This window comes from Hyaena hyaena, unplaced genomic scaffold, assembly GCF_003009895.1.
Source record: "Hyaena hyaena isolate Hyena2069 unplaced genomic scaffold, ASM300989v1 scaffold_721, whole genome shotgun sequence".
Taxonomy (NCBI): Eukaryota; Metazoa; Chordata; class Mammalia; order Carnivora; family Hyaenidae; genus Hyaena; species Hyaena hyaena.
This window is the reverse complement of record NW_024081346.1, coordinates 228,653-242,662: the sequence shown is the minus strand read 5'-3', so window position 1 is coordinate 242,662 and position 14,010 is coordinate 228,653. Positions and strand designations below refer to the sequence as shown.

The following is a 14,010-nucleotide window of genomic DNA, read 5'->3' as shown; positions in this document are numbered from 1 at the left end:
AGGGTCAGAAGTCAGAGATCCCACTGCACAGAGCCCAGAGGTGGAGGTGAGGGTCTCATCTCTCCAAGCCCTGCCACACCCACAGGTACATGATGAGTAATGGGTACAAGCCAGCACCACTAGACCTGAGCCACGTGAGGCTGACACCGGCACAGATGACGCTGGTGGACCGGCTGGCAGAGAATGGGCACAACGTGTGGGCACGAGACCGCGTGGCCCAGGGCTGGAGCTACAGCGCTGTGCAGGACATCCCAGCGCGCCGAAACCCTCGCCTCGTCCCCTACCGGCTGCTGGATGAGGCCACCAAGCGCAGCAACCGGGACAGCCTCTGCCAGGCTGTGCGCACCCTGCTGGGCTATGGCTACAACATTGAGCCGCCTGACCAGGAGCCCAGTGAGTGCGGGCCTCTGGCCCCTGACCCTAATTCTTACTCTGACTCCCACCCTGATGTGGACCCCGTCCTTTGACCCTTGATTTCTGACCCGACCCAGCCCCTGAATGGGCTACATCTACAACATTGAGCCTTTCTGCCCACCCTGCCCCAACCCTGACCCTTACTCTGACCCTGACCCTGAACCCAGTCTTGACCACTGACCTTGATCCTATGTAAGCCCAGCCTGGGCTATAGCTACAATGCTGAGCTACCAGATCAGGAGCCCAGTGAGTACTATCCCTGATCCCTGACTCCAATTCTTGACCCCCAGCTAGGACCCCTAACCTCTAACCTCTGGACTGTAGTTACAACATGGAGCCACCCAACCAAGAACTCAGAGAGCCTCTAACCCATACCCTTAACCTGACCCCTGATCTATCACTGCCTCTCAGTCTCAGCCCCATCTCAGCTGTGGTCCCCAATTCCAATTTCTATCCCCTCCTTGAACCCGATCTGACACTCTCTCCCTGATCCAGCTCTCAATGCTTAAATCTAAACATCGATCCTAATCTTGACCCATAACCCTAGACCATGACAGTGACTGACCCGACTTTCTGTCTCTGTCAGCATCTCTTCTCTCAGGGCTCTGACTGCTAAGGAGAGGGGGTGGGGGATGAGTCTCACTGAGTAGGTCCTTTCCACCTCTGGCCAGTCTGAGATTCACTAGGTCTTCTCCTATAACACCAAGAAGTTGTCCCTCTTCCCCCAGTCCCCCAAGGCCCTTACCTTCTCTGGTGTCTCCCATCAACCTCTCAGTGCCTTGGGATCAACTCCCTACCCAGTCTCTGACTCTGTCTGGCCCCATTTGTAGGTCAGGTGGAGAGCCAGTCTCGTTGGGACCGGGTGCGCATCTTCCGGGCAGAGAAATCCTATGCGGTGCAGAGCGGCCGCTGGTACTTTGAGTTCGAGGCAGTCACCACGGGTGAGATGCGAGTGGGCTGGGCGAGACCAGAGCTGCGGCCTGACGTGGAGCTGGGAGCTGATGAACTGGCCTATGTCTTCAATGGGCACCGCGTGGGTACCTCCCTGGACTCCCTTCTGCCAGGCCCTGTGGTCCCTCCACACAGCTCATACACTCCAGCCCTGCCTCTGTCTGTACCCCACTGTCCACTCATCCCTGCATCTGCCTTACCACTCATCCATCTGTTCATCCATCCATTCATCCTTTCCTCTCTGTCCATGCATATATCTATCCATCATCTATCTCTTTATCCAATCTGTCTATTCATCCATCCATCTATCCACAAATCCAACTATCCATCCATCTATCATCTGCCCAGATAATCACCTAACCATCCACACTTCCATTGGTTTATTAATTTGTTTGTTAGTTCAGCCATTCACCTATTTAAGCAATTTGTGATTTCACTTATCTATCACATCATTTGACGCATACATCCATCCACTCATCCATGTATCCACCCATCCACCTGTCCATCCATCCACCCACTCACTCATCCATGTATCTGTCTATAGTTTCTTCCTTGTACCAACCAATGTAGAGTAAACTTCCATTCCATTCTTCAATCTGGCCATATACCCTACTTCCCATCCATCCATCTCATTATCCATTTACCTATACTGGGGGCATATGACTATACGTATAAGTGAACATTGGTAGATTTCGTTTTTCCTTTCCATCCCTCTAACTTGCTGTGGCCCCCCAACCCCCCACTACGGCTTTGGTGGCCTGCATAACCCCACCCCCAGCCACAGAAACAGTAGAGGACTCAGGCAGAAGGGATGGGATACAGAGGTCAGTGGGAAGGGAAAAGATGAAAGTCTATCCCTTACATTCCAAAGGTCATGGATGCAAGCATGGGAAAGGATGGGGACCCTGTGGGGGTGACCCCTTGTCACCTCACATGCCTTGAACCTGATGCCTTGCATGTGTATATTTACATGTCTCTCCTTGCTTCTGCATGTCTCCGTTTCTCTGTGTATCTCTCCCACACAATATCTTCCCTTCACCTCCTTATAGGGCCAACGCTGGCACTTGGGCAGTGAACCGTTTGGGCGTCCCTGGCAGCCAGGTGATGTCGTGGGCTGCATGATTGACCTCACAGAGAACACCATTATCTTCACCCTCAATGGCGAGGTCCTCATGTCCGATTCAGGCTCTGAAACGGCCTTCCGGGAAATTGAGATTGGGGATGGTGAGGGCTGGCCTCATGGCCTCTTTCTGGTTTTCTTCCATCTCACCTGACCCTACACTGCATCCCTAGCCTCCCGCTTTCCATCGCTTCCTTCCACAGTACCTTCTTCCCTCCTGCCTTCACCCTGCCCACCTGTCCTCACCCCTGCCCATCCATCCCCTTCCACCAGGCTTCCTGCCTGTCTGCAGCTTGGGACCTGGTCAGGTGGGTCACCTGAACCTGGGCCAGGATGTGAGCTCCCTGCGGTTCTTTGCCATCTGTGGCCTCCAGGAAGGCTTTGAGCCATTCGCCATCAACATGCAGCGCCCGGTCACCACCTGGTTCAGCAAAAGCCTTCCCCAATTTGACGCTGTGCCCCTTGAGCACCCCCATTATGAGGTAAGGACTGATCCTACTCAATACCCTCTGATATGCCTCCAAACTTCATTCTTCCCACAATTCTCTTCCCCAAGTGTCTCCTTTCCTTCCATGTTAGCCCAAAAACCATGTAGAAGGGCATGTGGGACAGTTGAGCTCCGAAGACTACTTTGTAGGGTATAACCTCAGCAAACTACATCTTGTCTGAGCTCCAGGGGCCTTACTTATAAAATGGGGGGAGGGAAAAAAGAAGAATAGGATTAACCCTTCTCCCCCTCTCTCTCTTCTGAATCATTTGAATATGTTGGAGACATCATGTCTTTTTTTTTTTTAATGTAAATTCTATGCCCAGCATGGGGCTTGAACTCAGGACCCTAAGCTCAAGAATTTCACACTCTACCAACTGAGCCAAGCAGCCGCCCCCATGATGGTTCTTTATCCCTAAATGTTTCAACGTGCATTTCTTCAGAACAGGCTATGTTCTTACAGGACTGCAATTATGGAAATCAGTCATGAAAATCAGGAAATTTAACACCAATACATACTATTAATTAATTCATAATCTGTATTCAAATTGTAGTATTTGTGGTGATTAAAAAATTTTTTTAGTATAGAATCCAATCCAGGATTACATGTTGCATTCACATATTATGTCTCTTCATTATTATCTTTTTTTTTGAGAGAGAGAGAAAGCATGAACATGAGTGGGGGAGGGGTATAGAGAGGGAGAGAATGTGTGGAGCCAGATGCAGGGCTCGATCTCATGACCACCTGTGAGGTCATCACTTGAGCTGAAATCAAGAGTTGGATGCTCAACTGACTGAGCCACCCAGGCTCCCCTCTTTATTCTTTAATGTAGAATGTTCCTGCGTCCTTTTCTTTCATGACATTAACATTTTTGAAGAGTACAAACCAGTTATTTTGCAGAATAGCTCTCATTTTGGTTGGCTGAATGTCTCCACATGATTAGGTACAAGTTACACATATTTGGCAGAAATATCAGGACACTGTGTCCTGCTTGATGCAGGGTATCAGGAGGCACATAATGTTGTTATGGCTTATTACCAATTACATTAATTTTGACTGTTTGGTTAAGGTGGAGTCTCCCAGATTTCTCCACTGTAAATTACTTTGTTCTCTTTCTAACTAATTAATAATTGGGGGGGGCATTTTAAGACTAAGTGAGAATGGATGGGTTTTAAGCAGGGGAATGTCCACTTTGGATGTGAGTTTTGGAAAGGTCCCCATTGAGAATGGATTGTAGGGGACAATAGCAGAGGCAGAAAGACCAGAGAGGAGCCATAGGAGGGAGAGGCTGGTGGGGCAGATGTGAACCTCCTAATCCCTGCTACTGCCAGATGTGTTCTCAACTCAAAGAACAGAATGCTAGACAGCCATGAGAATGAATAGACTAACCTACACACAACCACGTGGGTGAATCTCACAGACATAATCCCGAGAGAAAGAGGCCAAGCACAGAGTGCCTGGGTGGCTCAGCCGGTTAAGCGTTGGACTCTTGATTAGGCTCAGGTCATGATCTCACGGGTCGAGTGATTGAGCCCTGCATCAGGCTGAGGTGACAGTGCAGAGCCTGCTTGGGATTCTCTCTTTCTCTGCCTGCCCCCCCACCCCATCTCAGCAATAAATAAGTAAACATTTAAAAAATTACAAAAAGGAAAGGAGCCAGACACAGAACAGCACATCTTGTGGGATCCCATTTGTAGAAAGTTCAAGAACAAGCAAAGCTAATCTGTGGTATGTTAAATCAAGAGGATGTTACCATAAAAGGATACCTCAGAGGTTTAGTTTGCACACAAATCAGAGAAGGGAGATGGTCAATAGACTCTTGCCCAAGAGCAGAGCAAAACAGGATCTATAAGAGATGGGAGAGAGTAGAGAAAAAGACCCTGCAGACATTCTGAGAACATCAAATCTCGGTCACAGTCTCTGGGTAAATTTGTTGGCTGGCAGGAAAGGGAGCACAGAGGTCTTGGTATTTGGTCTTTGAAGAGGGACTTCAAGGAGAGGGAACCACTCCAGCTGTTTATGGGGTCTCCAGAAAACCTCGGAGAGCTTGTCTTTGGAGCATGCACGCCAGGCACCTACCTGCTCTGTCAGCTCCTGCCTCTTGTTTAGCTCAGGCTGGTACATTTCCCTCATCAGAATCCCTCACTGCCTTTGAGAGAGTGGTGTCTAAGTGGGCACCAAGGGGGTTCCTGGGGGTCAAGTTCTGTTTCTCCATCCGGGTGCTGGGCACACAGGGCCACTCTAAAACCTCATCATATTGTGTGTTATGACATGCACCCTTTCCTTAATATTATATTTCCATATGCAAGTTTAGCAAAAGTTCATCTGGGGAGTCTTTACAAAACTCTGCCCCTTCTGGTCTGCTCTCCTTGAGACTCTCCCCAAGAGACCAGGAGGGCAGGGCCTTTGTCCTGTTCACTGATGTGTTCCTGGCACTTGGAACAGTGCCTGGCACACAGTAGGCTCTCAGTAAGTGTTTGTAGAATGGATGGATGGGTGGATGGCTTAGTGTGGAGTGAGGCCTGTGCATGGGCAGGTCCTGGAAACTCCCCAAACGATTCCAGTGGATTCCAGTGTCTGACAAGGGCTGCCAGACAGAGACTGGCAGAGGGCTGAACGCACCCTGCAGCCAAGCTGTGTGTCCCACAGGGGGCGCATCCACTCAGAGGAGTGAGTCTGGCTGATTCTCACCCAGGTGCTCTAAGGCCTAATGGTGGCTCTGTGAGTACCAGGTTTTGGACCAGTGGCCTAGCCTGCCTGCCTGGCTCAGTCTTCCTGCTCTCCCTTAGGTGGCCCGTGTGGATGGCACTGTGGATACACCGCCCTGCCTGCGCCTGAGCCACCGCACCTGGGGCTCCCAGAACAGTCTTGTGGAGATGCTCTTTCTCCGGCTCAGCCTTCCGGTCCAATTCCACCAGCACTTCCGCTGCACGGCTGGGGCCACCCCGCTGGCGCCCCCCGGCCTGCAGCCCCCCGCCGAGGATGAGGTCCGGGCGGCAGAACCCGACCCCGACTATGAAAACCTGCGCCGTTCAGCGGGGCGCTGGGGCGAGGCTGAGGGGGGCAAAGAAGGAACTGCCAAGGAGGGGGCACCCGCGGGCAACGCCCAGGCTGGGGCAGAGCCCCAGCCCGCCAGAGCGGAGAACGAGAAGGATGCCACCACAGAGAAGAACAAGAAGAGAGGGTGAGTCAAGGGTAGGGGCCAGGATGGGGTTTGGGACTCCCAATTAGGTAACCTCAATAACGTGAGGAACTCCATTGTATCCCAGAGTGGCCCCATATATGTTAAGTGGAGTCAGAATACTGAGGGAGACTATCATGCCTCAAATGAACCCCATTATTTTCCTGGGATGCCCTCATTTCCTTGAGACTGTAAAATCAGGATACCTCACTCTATTTATGGAGAACTCCACTATCCTTGGGGTACCTAATGGATCCCAAAGTGTTTCACCCAATAGACTTCATTATCCATGGACACAACAGTGGACAAACACTAAAGTATCATGGGAGAGTGGTTCTTCTAGGATGGGGTCATTTCTCTGTCTCAAATGTGCCCCCAAAAAGCTAACTTCAGAGGAGACTCTCCAAAGGCACTAAACCTGATTTGAAACTAAATGTACTTTACCCTACTTTGGCAGTGGTTTTCAGTGGGCTGTAGTTCTGCGTCTCTTGGCAGGTGTTTGGAAATGATGGACGATTTTGGTTATCACAGTTTGTTGGGGTGGTGGTACTGCTACTTGGGGGTTCCAGGAATTCTACATGCCTTCTGTGTACAAGACAGTACCACACAATGAAGAATTGTCCTTTCCCAAATGCCTTTAGCACCCATATGAGAAATGCCGACTTAGGGGGACCATAGTATGCCCTAAAGGGAACCTCCATGTTCCCAGAAGCACTGTTAAATTTGGATGACGGGGTATCAGCAAGCACAGAGCACAGCATATCCAGAATGGATTATGCTGACACAGTTGGGAATTTTATCCTTCGAGAGGCGAGGACTTGGGCATTAGAAATGGGATATATTTAGGGTGGAAGTGGGGGGTCATGAATGTTGTGGTGGAGAGGCCTGGGGGGCTGGGCTTGAAAGCTGGCTCTCACAGTAGCCTCTCCCCATCACCAGGTTCTTATTCAAGGCCAAGAAGGCCGCCATGATGACCCAACCCCCAGCCACTCCCACTCTGCCTCGACTCCCTCGCGAGGTGGTGCCTGCCGACAACCGTGATGACCCTGAGATCATCCTCAATACCACCACGGTGTGAATCCGGGACCCTAAACTCTGAGACCTCTCAGATTTCTAAATTTCATTCCACAATCTTTATTAACTGACCTTACCAGGGGACACTCTGATATATACTGAAGTCCACAAAATAGAGCACATACAGATTTAATCCTTTGAACCCCTGAATCCATACAGCTAGGGGGTCTAAAAATTGCAGAGAACACCATGAAGCTATAAGGCACACTGATAAGACCTCTCGGGATCCCAGAATCCAGAGGATAAACCAATGTAGACTTGGGACTTCAGTATTTGGATTCACCCATATAAACTCGATATCCCCAAATTTAATAGCTACTCTAGTATATTCTTGGGAACCTAAATTCACAAGTATCTCAATAAAGTTTGGGGATTTCCCAAATCTGGAATATTTTCCGAGACAGGTAGCCAGCCTGTGGTTAGGATTATGGGCTTCCTGGGTGCCAAGTGGGTAAGTCACCTCACTGTGCTCTACACCTTCTCCTTTATGGAAGCTTTATGGTTTTCCCATCAGTAAAATGGGGGTAAAAGTTGTACCCACTTCATGGTGATTATAAAAGTTAAGTAAATTAATTTGTGATCTGTTTGTTAACTATTATTTATCAGTAACTGTGTAATTTAGAGAGGGACCCTAATTTGGGGGTGTCACAAATAGTCCCAGAGGATTCCTGAGTCTAAAAATATATCAGTAGACACAGAAACAGAGGGACATAGACCCAGGGGAGTCTCAAATCTAGTAATTTTTGTTGAACTCCCAGAGGACACTGAATCCAGAGGGGCCAACTTAGAGTCCCAGGGGAGCCCTGTATCACCAGCCTTCCAGACTAACCATTGATCCCCCTTTGCCTCTCCAGTACTATTACTCCGTGAGGGTCTTTGCTGGCCAGGAGCCCAGCTGTGTGTGGGTGGGCTGGGTCACCCCCGACTACCATCAACACGACATGAACTTCGACCTCAGCAAGGTCCGGGCAGTGACGGTGACCATGGGGGATGAACAAGGCAACGTCCACAGCAGGTGCCTGGGAGGGGTAGGGACGGTGGGAGGTGAGAGGTCAGTGCTGGGCACCTGACTCAGCAGCTTCCCTCTCCCTCCTCCTCTTCTCTTCCTGTTGACTTTCCTCCAGTAGCTCCTGCTCTTGGCTTTTCCTCCCCTTCATTTTCCATTTGTTCTTTTCCATTTCCTCTTCCTTCTTCATCTCACCCTCCCCTTTCTATATTTTCTCCTTTCTCTGTTCTCTCTTCCTGCTTCCCTTCCCTCTCTTCCTCCCAGAAGAGGAAGAGTCAGCTTCTAAGAACCTTCCCCAGCCAACTTCTAAGACCCTTCACTCTGAGGGGATCAGGATTTTGGCATCAAGTCTGCAGGTGGTGGGGGTTTGGGGATGGAGCTCTGAGGTCATGGTGTTCTGGGAGTTTGGGGAAGGAAATGTCCAGGGTCTATTCACTGACCACTCCTGTTTCCTCCAGCCTCAAGTGCAGCAACTGCTACATGGTGTGGGGCGGGGACTTCGTGAGCTCGGGGCAGCAGGGCCGGATCAGCCACACAGACCTTGTCATTGGCTGCCTCGTGGACTTGGCCACTGGCCTGATGACCTTTACCGCCAATGGCAAAGAAAGCAACACCTTTTTCCAGGTGAGCTCAGCCCTCAGCAACTTAGCAACAGTGTTCTCATTCCCAGTACACTGGGATGGATGACCCTTCCAGATCCCCTCTGAGGACAGATCCCAGAGAGACAGGACAAAAACAGCTCCTAGTCTGCCCTCAGGCCAGGCCAGATCTGGGTAGTTCCTGGGGGACCACCTACTTAACCTTGTATTGAACTGACACTCAGAAGGGAGGAGAGAGACTTGACCCTGGGGAGGGGTCCATATTCCCTCTTGGGCTGGGTGATATCGATTGCCAACTTTCCACCAGTCAGGGAACACTCTGGGATGAATCCTAATGTAGGCTTTTCCTTTTCAACATTTTATTATGAAGTATCACAAACATACAACAAAATTAAAGGAATTGTACAGTGAACTCTCATATACCCACTACCAAGAATCTACCACCTGCACTGGCTTTATCACATATTTATTCACCTATCCATCTGTTAATCCATCTAACTTGGATTTTATAAAACTTTTTTTAAAATATTTTTATTTATTTCTAAGAGAGAGAGAGAGACAGCGTGAGCAGGGGAGGGTCAGAGAGAGAGGGAGATACAGACTCTGAAACAGGCTCCAGGCTCTGTGCTGGCAGTCAGCACAGAGCCTGACACGGGGCTCAAACCCACGAACCGCGAGATCATGACCTAAGCGAAAGTCGGACACTTAACCGACTAAGCCATTTTATCTTCATTCTTTAAAGTTTATTTTGAGAGAGCAAGCAAGCAGGAGAGGGGCAGAGAGAGAGAGAGAGAGAGAGAGAGAGAGAATCCCAAGCAGGCTCCACGATGTCAGCCCAGAGCCTGACACAGGGCTCAGTCTCACGAACCATGAGATCATGACCCGAGCCGAAATCAAGAGTCGGATGCTTAACCGAGTGAGCCGTCCAGGCGCCCCTAAAACTTTATTTCAAATGGAGAATTTTCAAAAACATGCAAAAGTCGAATAGTGTACTGACCCTCAAGACCCCACTACCCAGCTTCAACTATTACACACTCACAGCCAATCTTGTGTTATCTGTAGCCTCCACACCCCCTTCACTGTCATATGCACTGGGTGATTTTGAAGGAGTCCCCTTCATCTCCTTCTTTTCATCTCTTTTCAGTGTGTATCTTTAAAAAAAATAAGGGTTCTTTTAAAAAGCATAACCACAATACCACCTGTATCTAAGAAACAAACTGACAAATCCAATAATTCCTAATTAATTAACCAAATATCCAGTCCATGTTCCCATTTCTTTGTTTGTCTCAAAAATGTCTTTTTCCCATTTGTTCATTTGAACTGGAATCCAAATAAGGTCTTATATTTTTATTGGTTGCTAGGCCCCTCGAGTTTCTCATATGCAGATTTCCCTTCCATCTCTGTCTTTGAAACATGTTTGTGGAAGAAACCAGGCTGTCTGTCCTATAAAGCTTTGCTTCTCAAAATATAGTCCCTGGACCAGCAGGGTCTGCCTCACCTGGGGGCTCATTAGAAATGCAGAATCTCAGAGTGCCGTGGGTGGCTCAGTTGGTTAAGCGGCTTACCCTCGGTTTCCACTCAGGTTATGATCTCACGGTTTTGTGAGTTCGAGCCCTGTGTCAGGCTCTATGCTGGTAGTGCAGAGCCTGCTTGGGATTCTCACTCTCTCTCTCTCCCTCTCAATCTGCTCCTCCTCCCCCCAAATAAATAATAAAACTTTAAAAAAATTTAAAAATGCAGAATCTCAGGCTTCCCCCCAGACCTGCCCAATGAGAATGCCATATTTAATCCTGGGAGATTCGTGTGTCTACCAGCATCTGGAGTGCCCGCCTAGCTTCTCAGTCTGTATCTGGCTGTCGCAGCCTTCTGGTGCTGTTTTAACATTTTCCTCTGTCCCTTGTATTTCCTGGGAAGTAGGAGATGGGTCCAGAGGTGTGGTTAGATTCAGGTTTGGCAAGACTGCTTCACAGGCGATGGTGTTTGTGGTGTTGAAGGCTGGGTGGGTTCCACTGTGGAGATCAGAGAGGCTGGAGGGAGCGTGCAGTCAGAAGACCTTTCTGGGATTTGAAGATTGAGTCTTGGGAGAGATGTGGGAGTGGTGGAGGGCATGATGTTCACAATGACCCCAAGGGGAGCTAGAGGCTGGCCTGGCTGGATCAGGTGTGGGGAAGCCCATGAGCGGCCTTGGGGTCACTGGGGCACTTTCAGTGTCTGAGTTTAGATCTGTAGACACCAGCAGGATCAGGCTGGGGCAGTCGACCCCAGAGTTCAGAATTCAGAGTCAACATCACATCCAGTTCACGCTCTTCCTCATCCTGCCCCGTTCTCCCCTGCCAGGTGGAACCCAACACGAAGCTGTTCCCTGCTGTCTTTGTGCTGCCCACCCACCAGAACGTCATCCAGTTTGAGCTGGGGAAGCAGAAGGTGAGGGTGCAGCGATGGGGCAGGTGTGAGAGGTCAGGCTGGCAGACTGGCGGAAAAGGGGGCAATCCGGGAGGTCTCCCTAGAAGCAGAGTGTCAGGACAGAGAGGGCTGGGAATCGTGACCCGTGCACACCTCTGTGCTTCCAGAACATCATGCCGCTGTCAGCCGCCATGTTTCTGAGTGAGCGCAAGAACCCGGCCCCGCAGTGCCCGCCTCGGCTCGAGGTGCAGATGCTGATGCCTGTCTCGTGGAGCCGTATGCCCAACCACTTCCTGCAGGTGGAGACGCGGCGAGCTGGCGAGCGCCTGGGCTGGGCCGTGCAGTGCCGGGAGCCGCTGACCATGATGGCGTTGCACATCCCTGAGGAGAACCGGTCAGGGCCAGCCCCGGCTGGGTGGGTGGGACGGGTATTGCAAGCCCTCTGGGGTCCGGATCCCCCCCAGTGCCCCCCCTCCACCAGTACCCCAGGACTTGAGACAACACCCCAGTAGGCCCCAGACCTACCTCAGGGAACCCTGACTTAGTGCAGACATCCCCAGATGACTCCAGGGGACTCCAGACCCACCTCAGAGGGCTTTAGGCCCATCTTAGTGGACCAAAGACTCACCTCCAGGGACCCCAGACCTCCCCCTCAGGGCTCCAGGCCCATGTCAAGGAGCCACACAACACTCCAGGAGCCTCCAGTGCACCTCAGAGGGTCATGGACATTGTTCAGAGAGACCTGGACGCACCCCCGGTGTCCTGGGAGACACGCTCAGGGGGACTTTGGATGTATCCCATGGAGATCTCAAACCCAGTCCAGGGGACCAGGACACAGCAGGGATAGAGAGGTGCTCACATGTATGGCAGGAATGCTCTTAGTTACTCTGAACACAGACTCCAATCCCAGACTCACCCCAGGAGGCCATAACATGCGTCATCTTTCCTTTATTCATTCATTCAACAGATGCCTCTGAGCTTTTCCTACGTGGCCAGCAGCATTCTAGGCTGGAAACACCAAGCCCTTGTGAATGGACACTCTAGCAATGCTCACGTATAACTCCGGAGCTCACACTTGCCCAAGGGGACTCAGACCCATCTCCGGGAGTCCCAGATACACCCAGTCACTGTATCTATTTATCCATCCATCCATCCATCACCTATCTATTGAACACTCACCATGTGCTAAGTCTTGTTTAGGTGCTGGGAATACAGAAAAAAAAAAAAAAAAAAAAGCCCCCAAAAGGCAGATATGTTCTGCCCTGGTGGGGTTTACATTCTAGTCGTACTCAAACATGTAGTCGTACTCAAACATAGCCAAGTTACTCAGACCTGCCAGAGGGAGGTTCAGTTTCCACTTGGGAATCCCAGACATATCTTAGGGCCACCATATTTCCTCCATGGATTCTCAGATACTGAGTACTAGAGCATCCCAGGGATCCCAGATGTATCCCAAGGAGCCTCCAGACCACTTAGGGACTTCTAGAACTATTCAAAAACCCAGCTCCACAGGCCTCACAGAACCCTGACCCATCAGGACACTGGGAATTCCTGCTGGGGTTGGCAACACTCACCTCAATGCCTCTTTGCCTCTCTGTGCTCTGTGCCTCCGTCTCCCACCTCCTCTGCTGGCTCTGGCCCTGTCTGCGCCCATCTCACCGCAGATGCATGGACATCCTGGAGCTGTCGGAGCGCCTGGACCTGCAGCGATTCCACTCCCACACCCTCCGCCTCTACCGCGCTGTGTGCGCCCTGGGCAACAACCGCGTCGCGCACGCTCTGTGCAGCCACGTGGACCAGGCGCAGCTGTTACACGCCCTGGAGGATGCGCACCTGCCCGGCCCGCTGCGCGCAGGCTACTACGACCTACTCATCAGCATCCACCTTGAAAGCGCCTGCCGCAGCCGCCGCTCCATGCTCTCGGAGTACGTCGTGCCCCTCACGGAGGAGACCCGCGCCATCACTCTCTTCCCACCTGGGAAAAGTGCGGAAAATGGTCCCCGCCGCCACGGCCTGCCTGGCGTTGGCGTCACCACCTCGCTGCGGCCTCCACACCATTTTTCACCCCCCTGCTTCGTGGCTGCCCTGCCGGCTGCTGGGGCAGCAGAAGCCCCGGCCCGCCTCAGCCCCAGCATCCCTCTGGAGGCCCTGCGGGATAAAGCACTGAGAATGCTGGGGGAGGCCGTGCGAGACGGTGGGCAGCACGCTCGTGACCCTGTCGGGGGCTCCGTGGAGTTCCAGTTTGTGCCCGTGCTCAAGCTTGTGTCCACCTTGCTGGTAATGGTTTCCTCCTGCTTCCCTCTGTCCCACTCTTCTTCCACATTCCAAGCAGACCATCCATCCATCCATCAACGCCCCTCTCATTTATACACCCAACAGCCCGTTCATCTCTCCATCCTCCACCTCTCAGTTTATCCTTCTATCATCTACTCTCCTTTCATTCACTTTTCCTCCCATCCATTCATCTGTCATCTAGTAATCTGTGTATCAGTCTTTTCTCCCTTCTTTCCATTCATCCCTCCAGTCAGCCATCATTCACCCATCTATCAATCCATCTATCCTCCACCCACCTTTCCATTCCTCCATTTATTCAGTCAAACATACCCCCATCTTCCTATCCACAAGACCATCCACTTGTTCTATTCTCTGCCCACATGTCCATCCATCCATTCATGTACCAGCTATCCAATTTTCTTTTTTTTTTAATTTTTAATGTTTTATTTATTTCTAGGAGAGAGAGAGAGACAGCATGAGCAGGGGAGGGTCAGAGAGAG

At 51.0% G+C, this 14,010-nt stretch overlaps 1 protein-coding gene across 2 annotated transcripts in view; it reads left to right on the top strand.

Moving 5' to 3' along the window:
- The window catches only part of RYR1 (ryanodine receptor 1), a 119,479-nt gene that overhangs the window by 25,982 nt on the left and 79,487 nt on the right, over positions 1 to 14,010 (top strand). For both annotated transcript variants that reach the window (XM_039217731.1, XM_039217730.1), the window contains exons 24-34: positions 86 to 393; positions 1,245 to 1,447; positions 2,415 to 2,589; positions 2,759 to 2,967; positions 5,763 to 6,157; positions 7,094 to 7,226; positions 8,083 to 8,243; positions 8,693 to 8,858; positions 11,171 to 11,257; positions 11,404 to 11,630; positions 12,901 to 13,513. In XM_039217731.1, the coding sequence (XP_039073662.1) occupies positions 86 to 393; positions 1,245 to 1,447; positions 2,415 to 2,589; positions 2,759 to 2,967; positions 5,763 to 6,157; positions 7,094 to 7,226; positions 8,083 to 8,243; positions 8,693 to 8,858; positions 11,171 to 11,257; positions 11,404 to 11,630; positions 12,901 to 13,513 (2,677 nt within the window). The remainder of the gene's footprint in view (positions 1 to 85; positions 394 to 1,244; positions 1,448 to 2,414; positions 2,590 to 2,758; positions 2,968 to 5,762; positions 6,158 to 7,093; positions 7,227 to 8,082; positions 8,244 to 8,692; positions 8,859 to 11,170; positions 11,258 to 11,403; positions 11,631 to 12,900; positions 13,514 to 14,010) is intronic.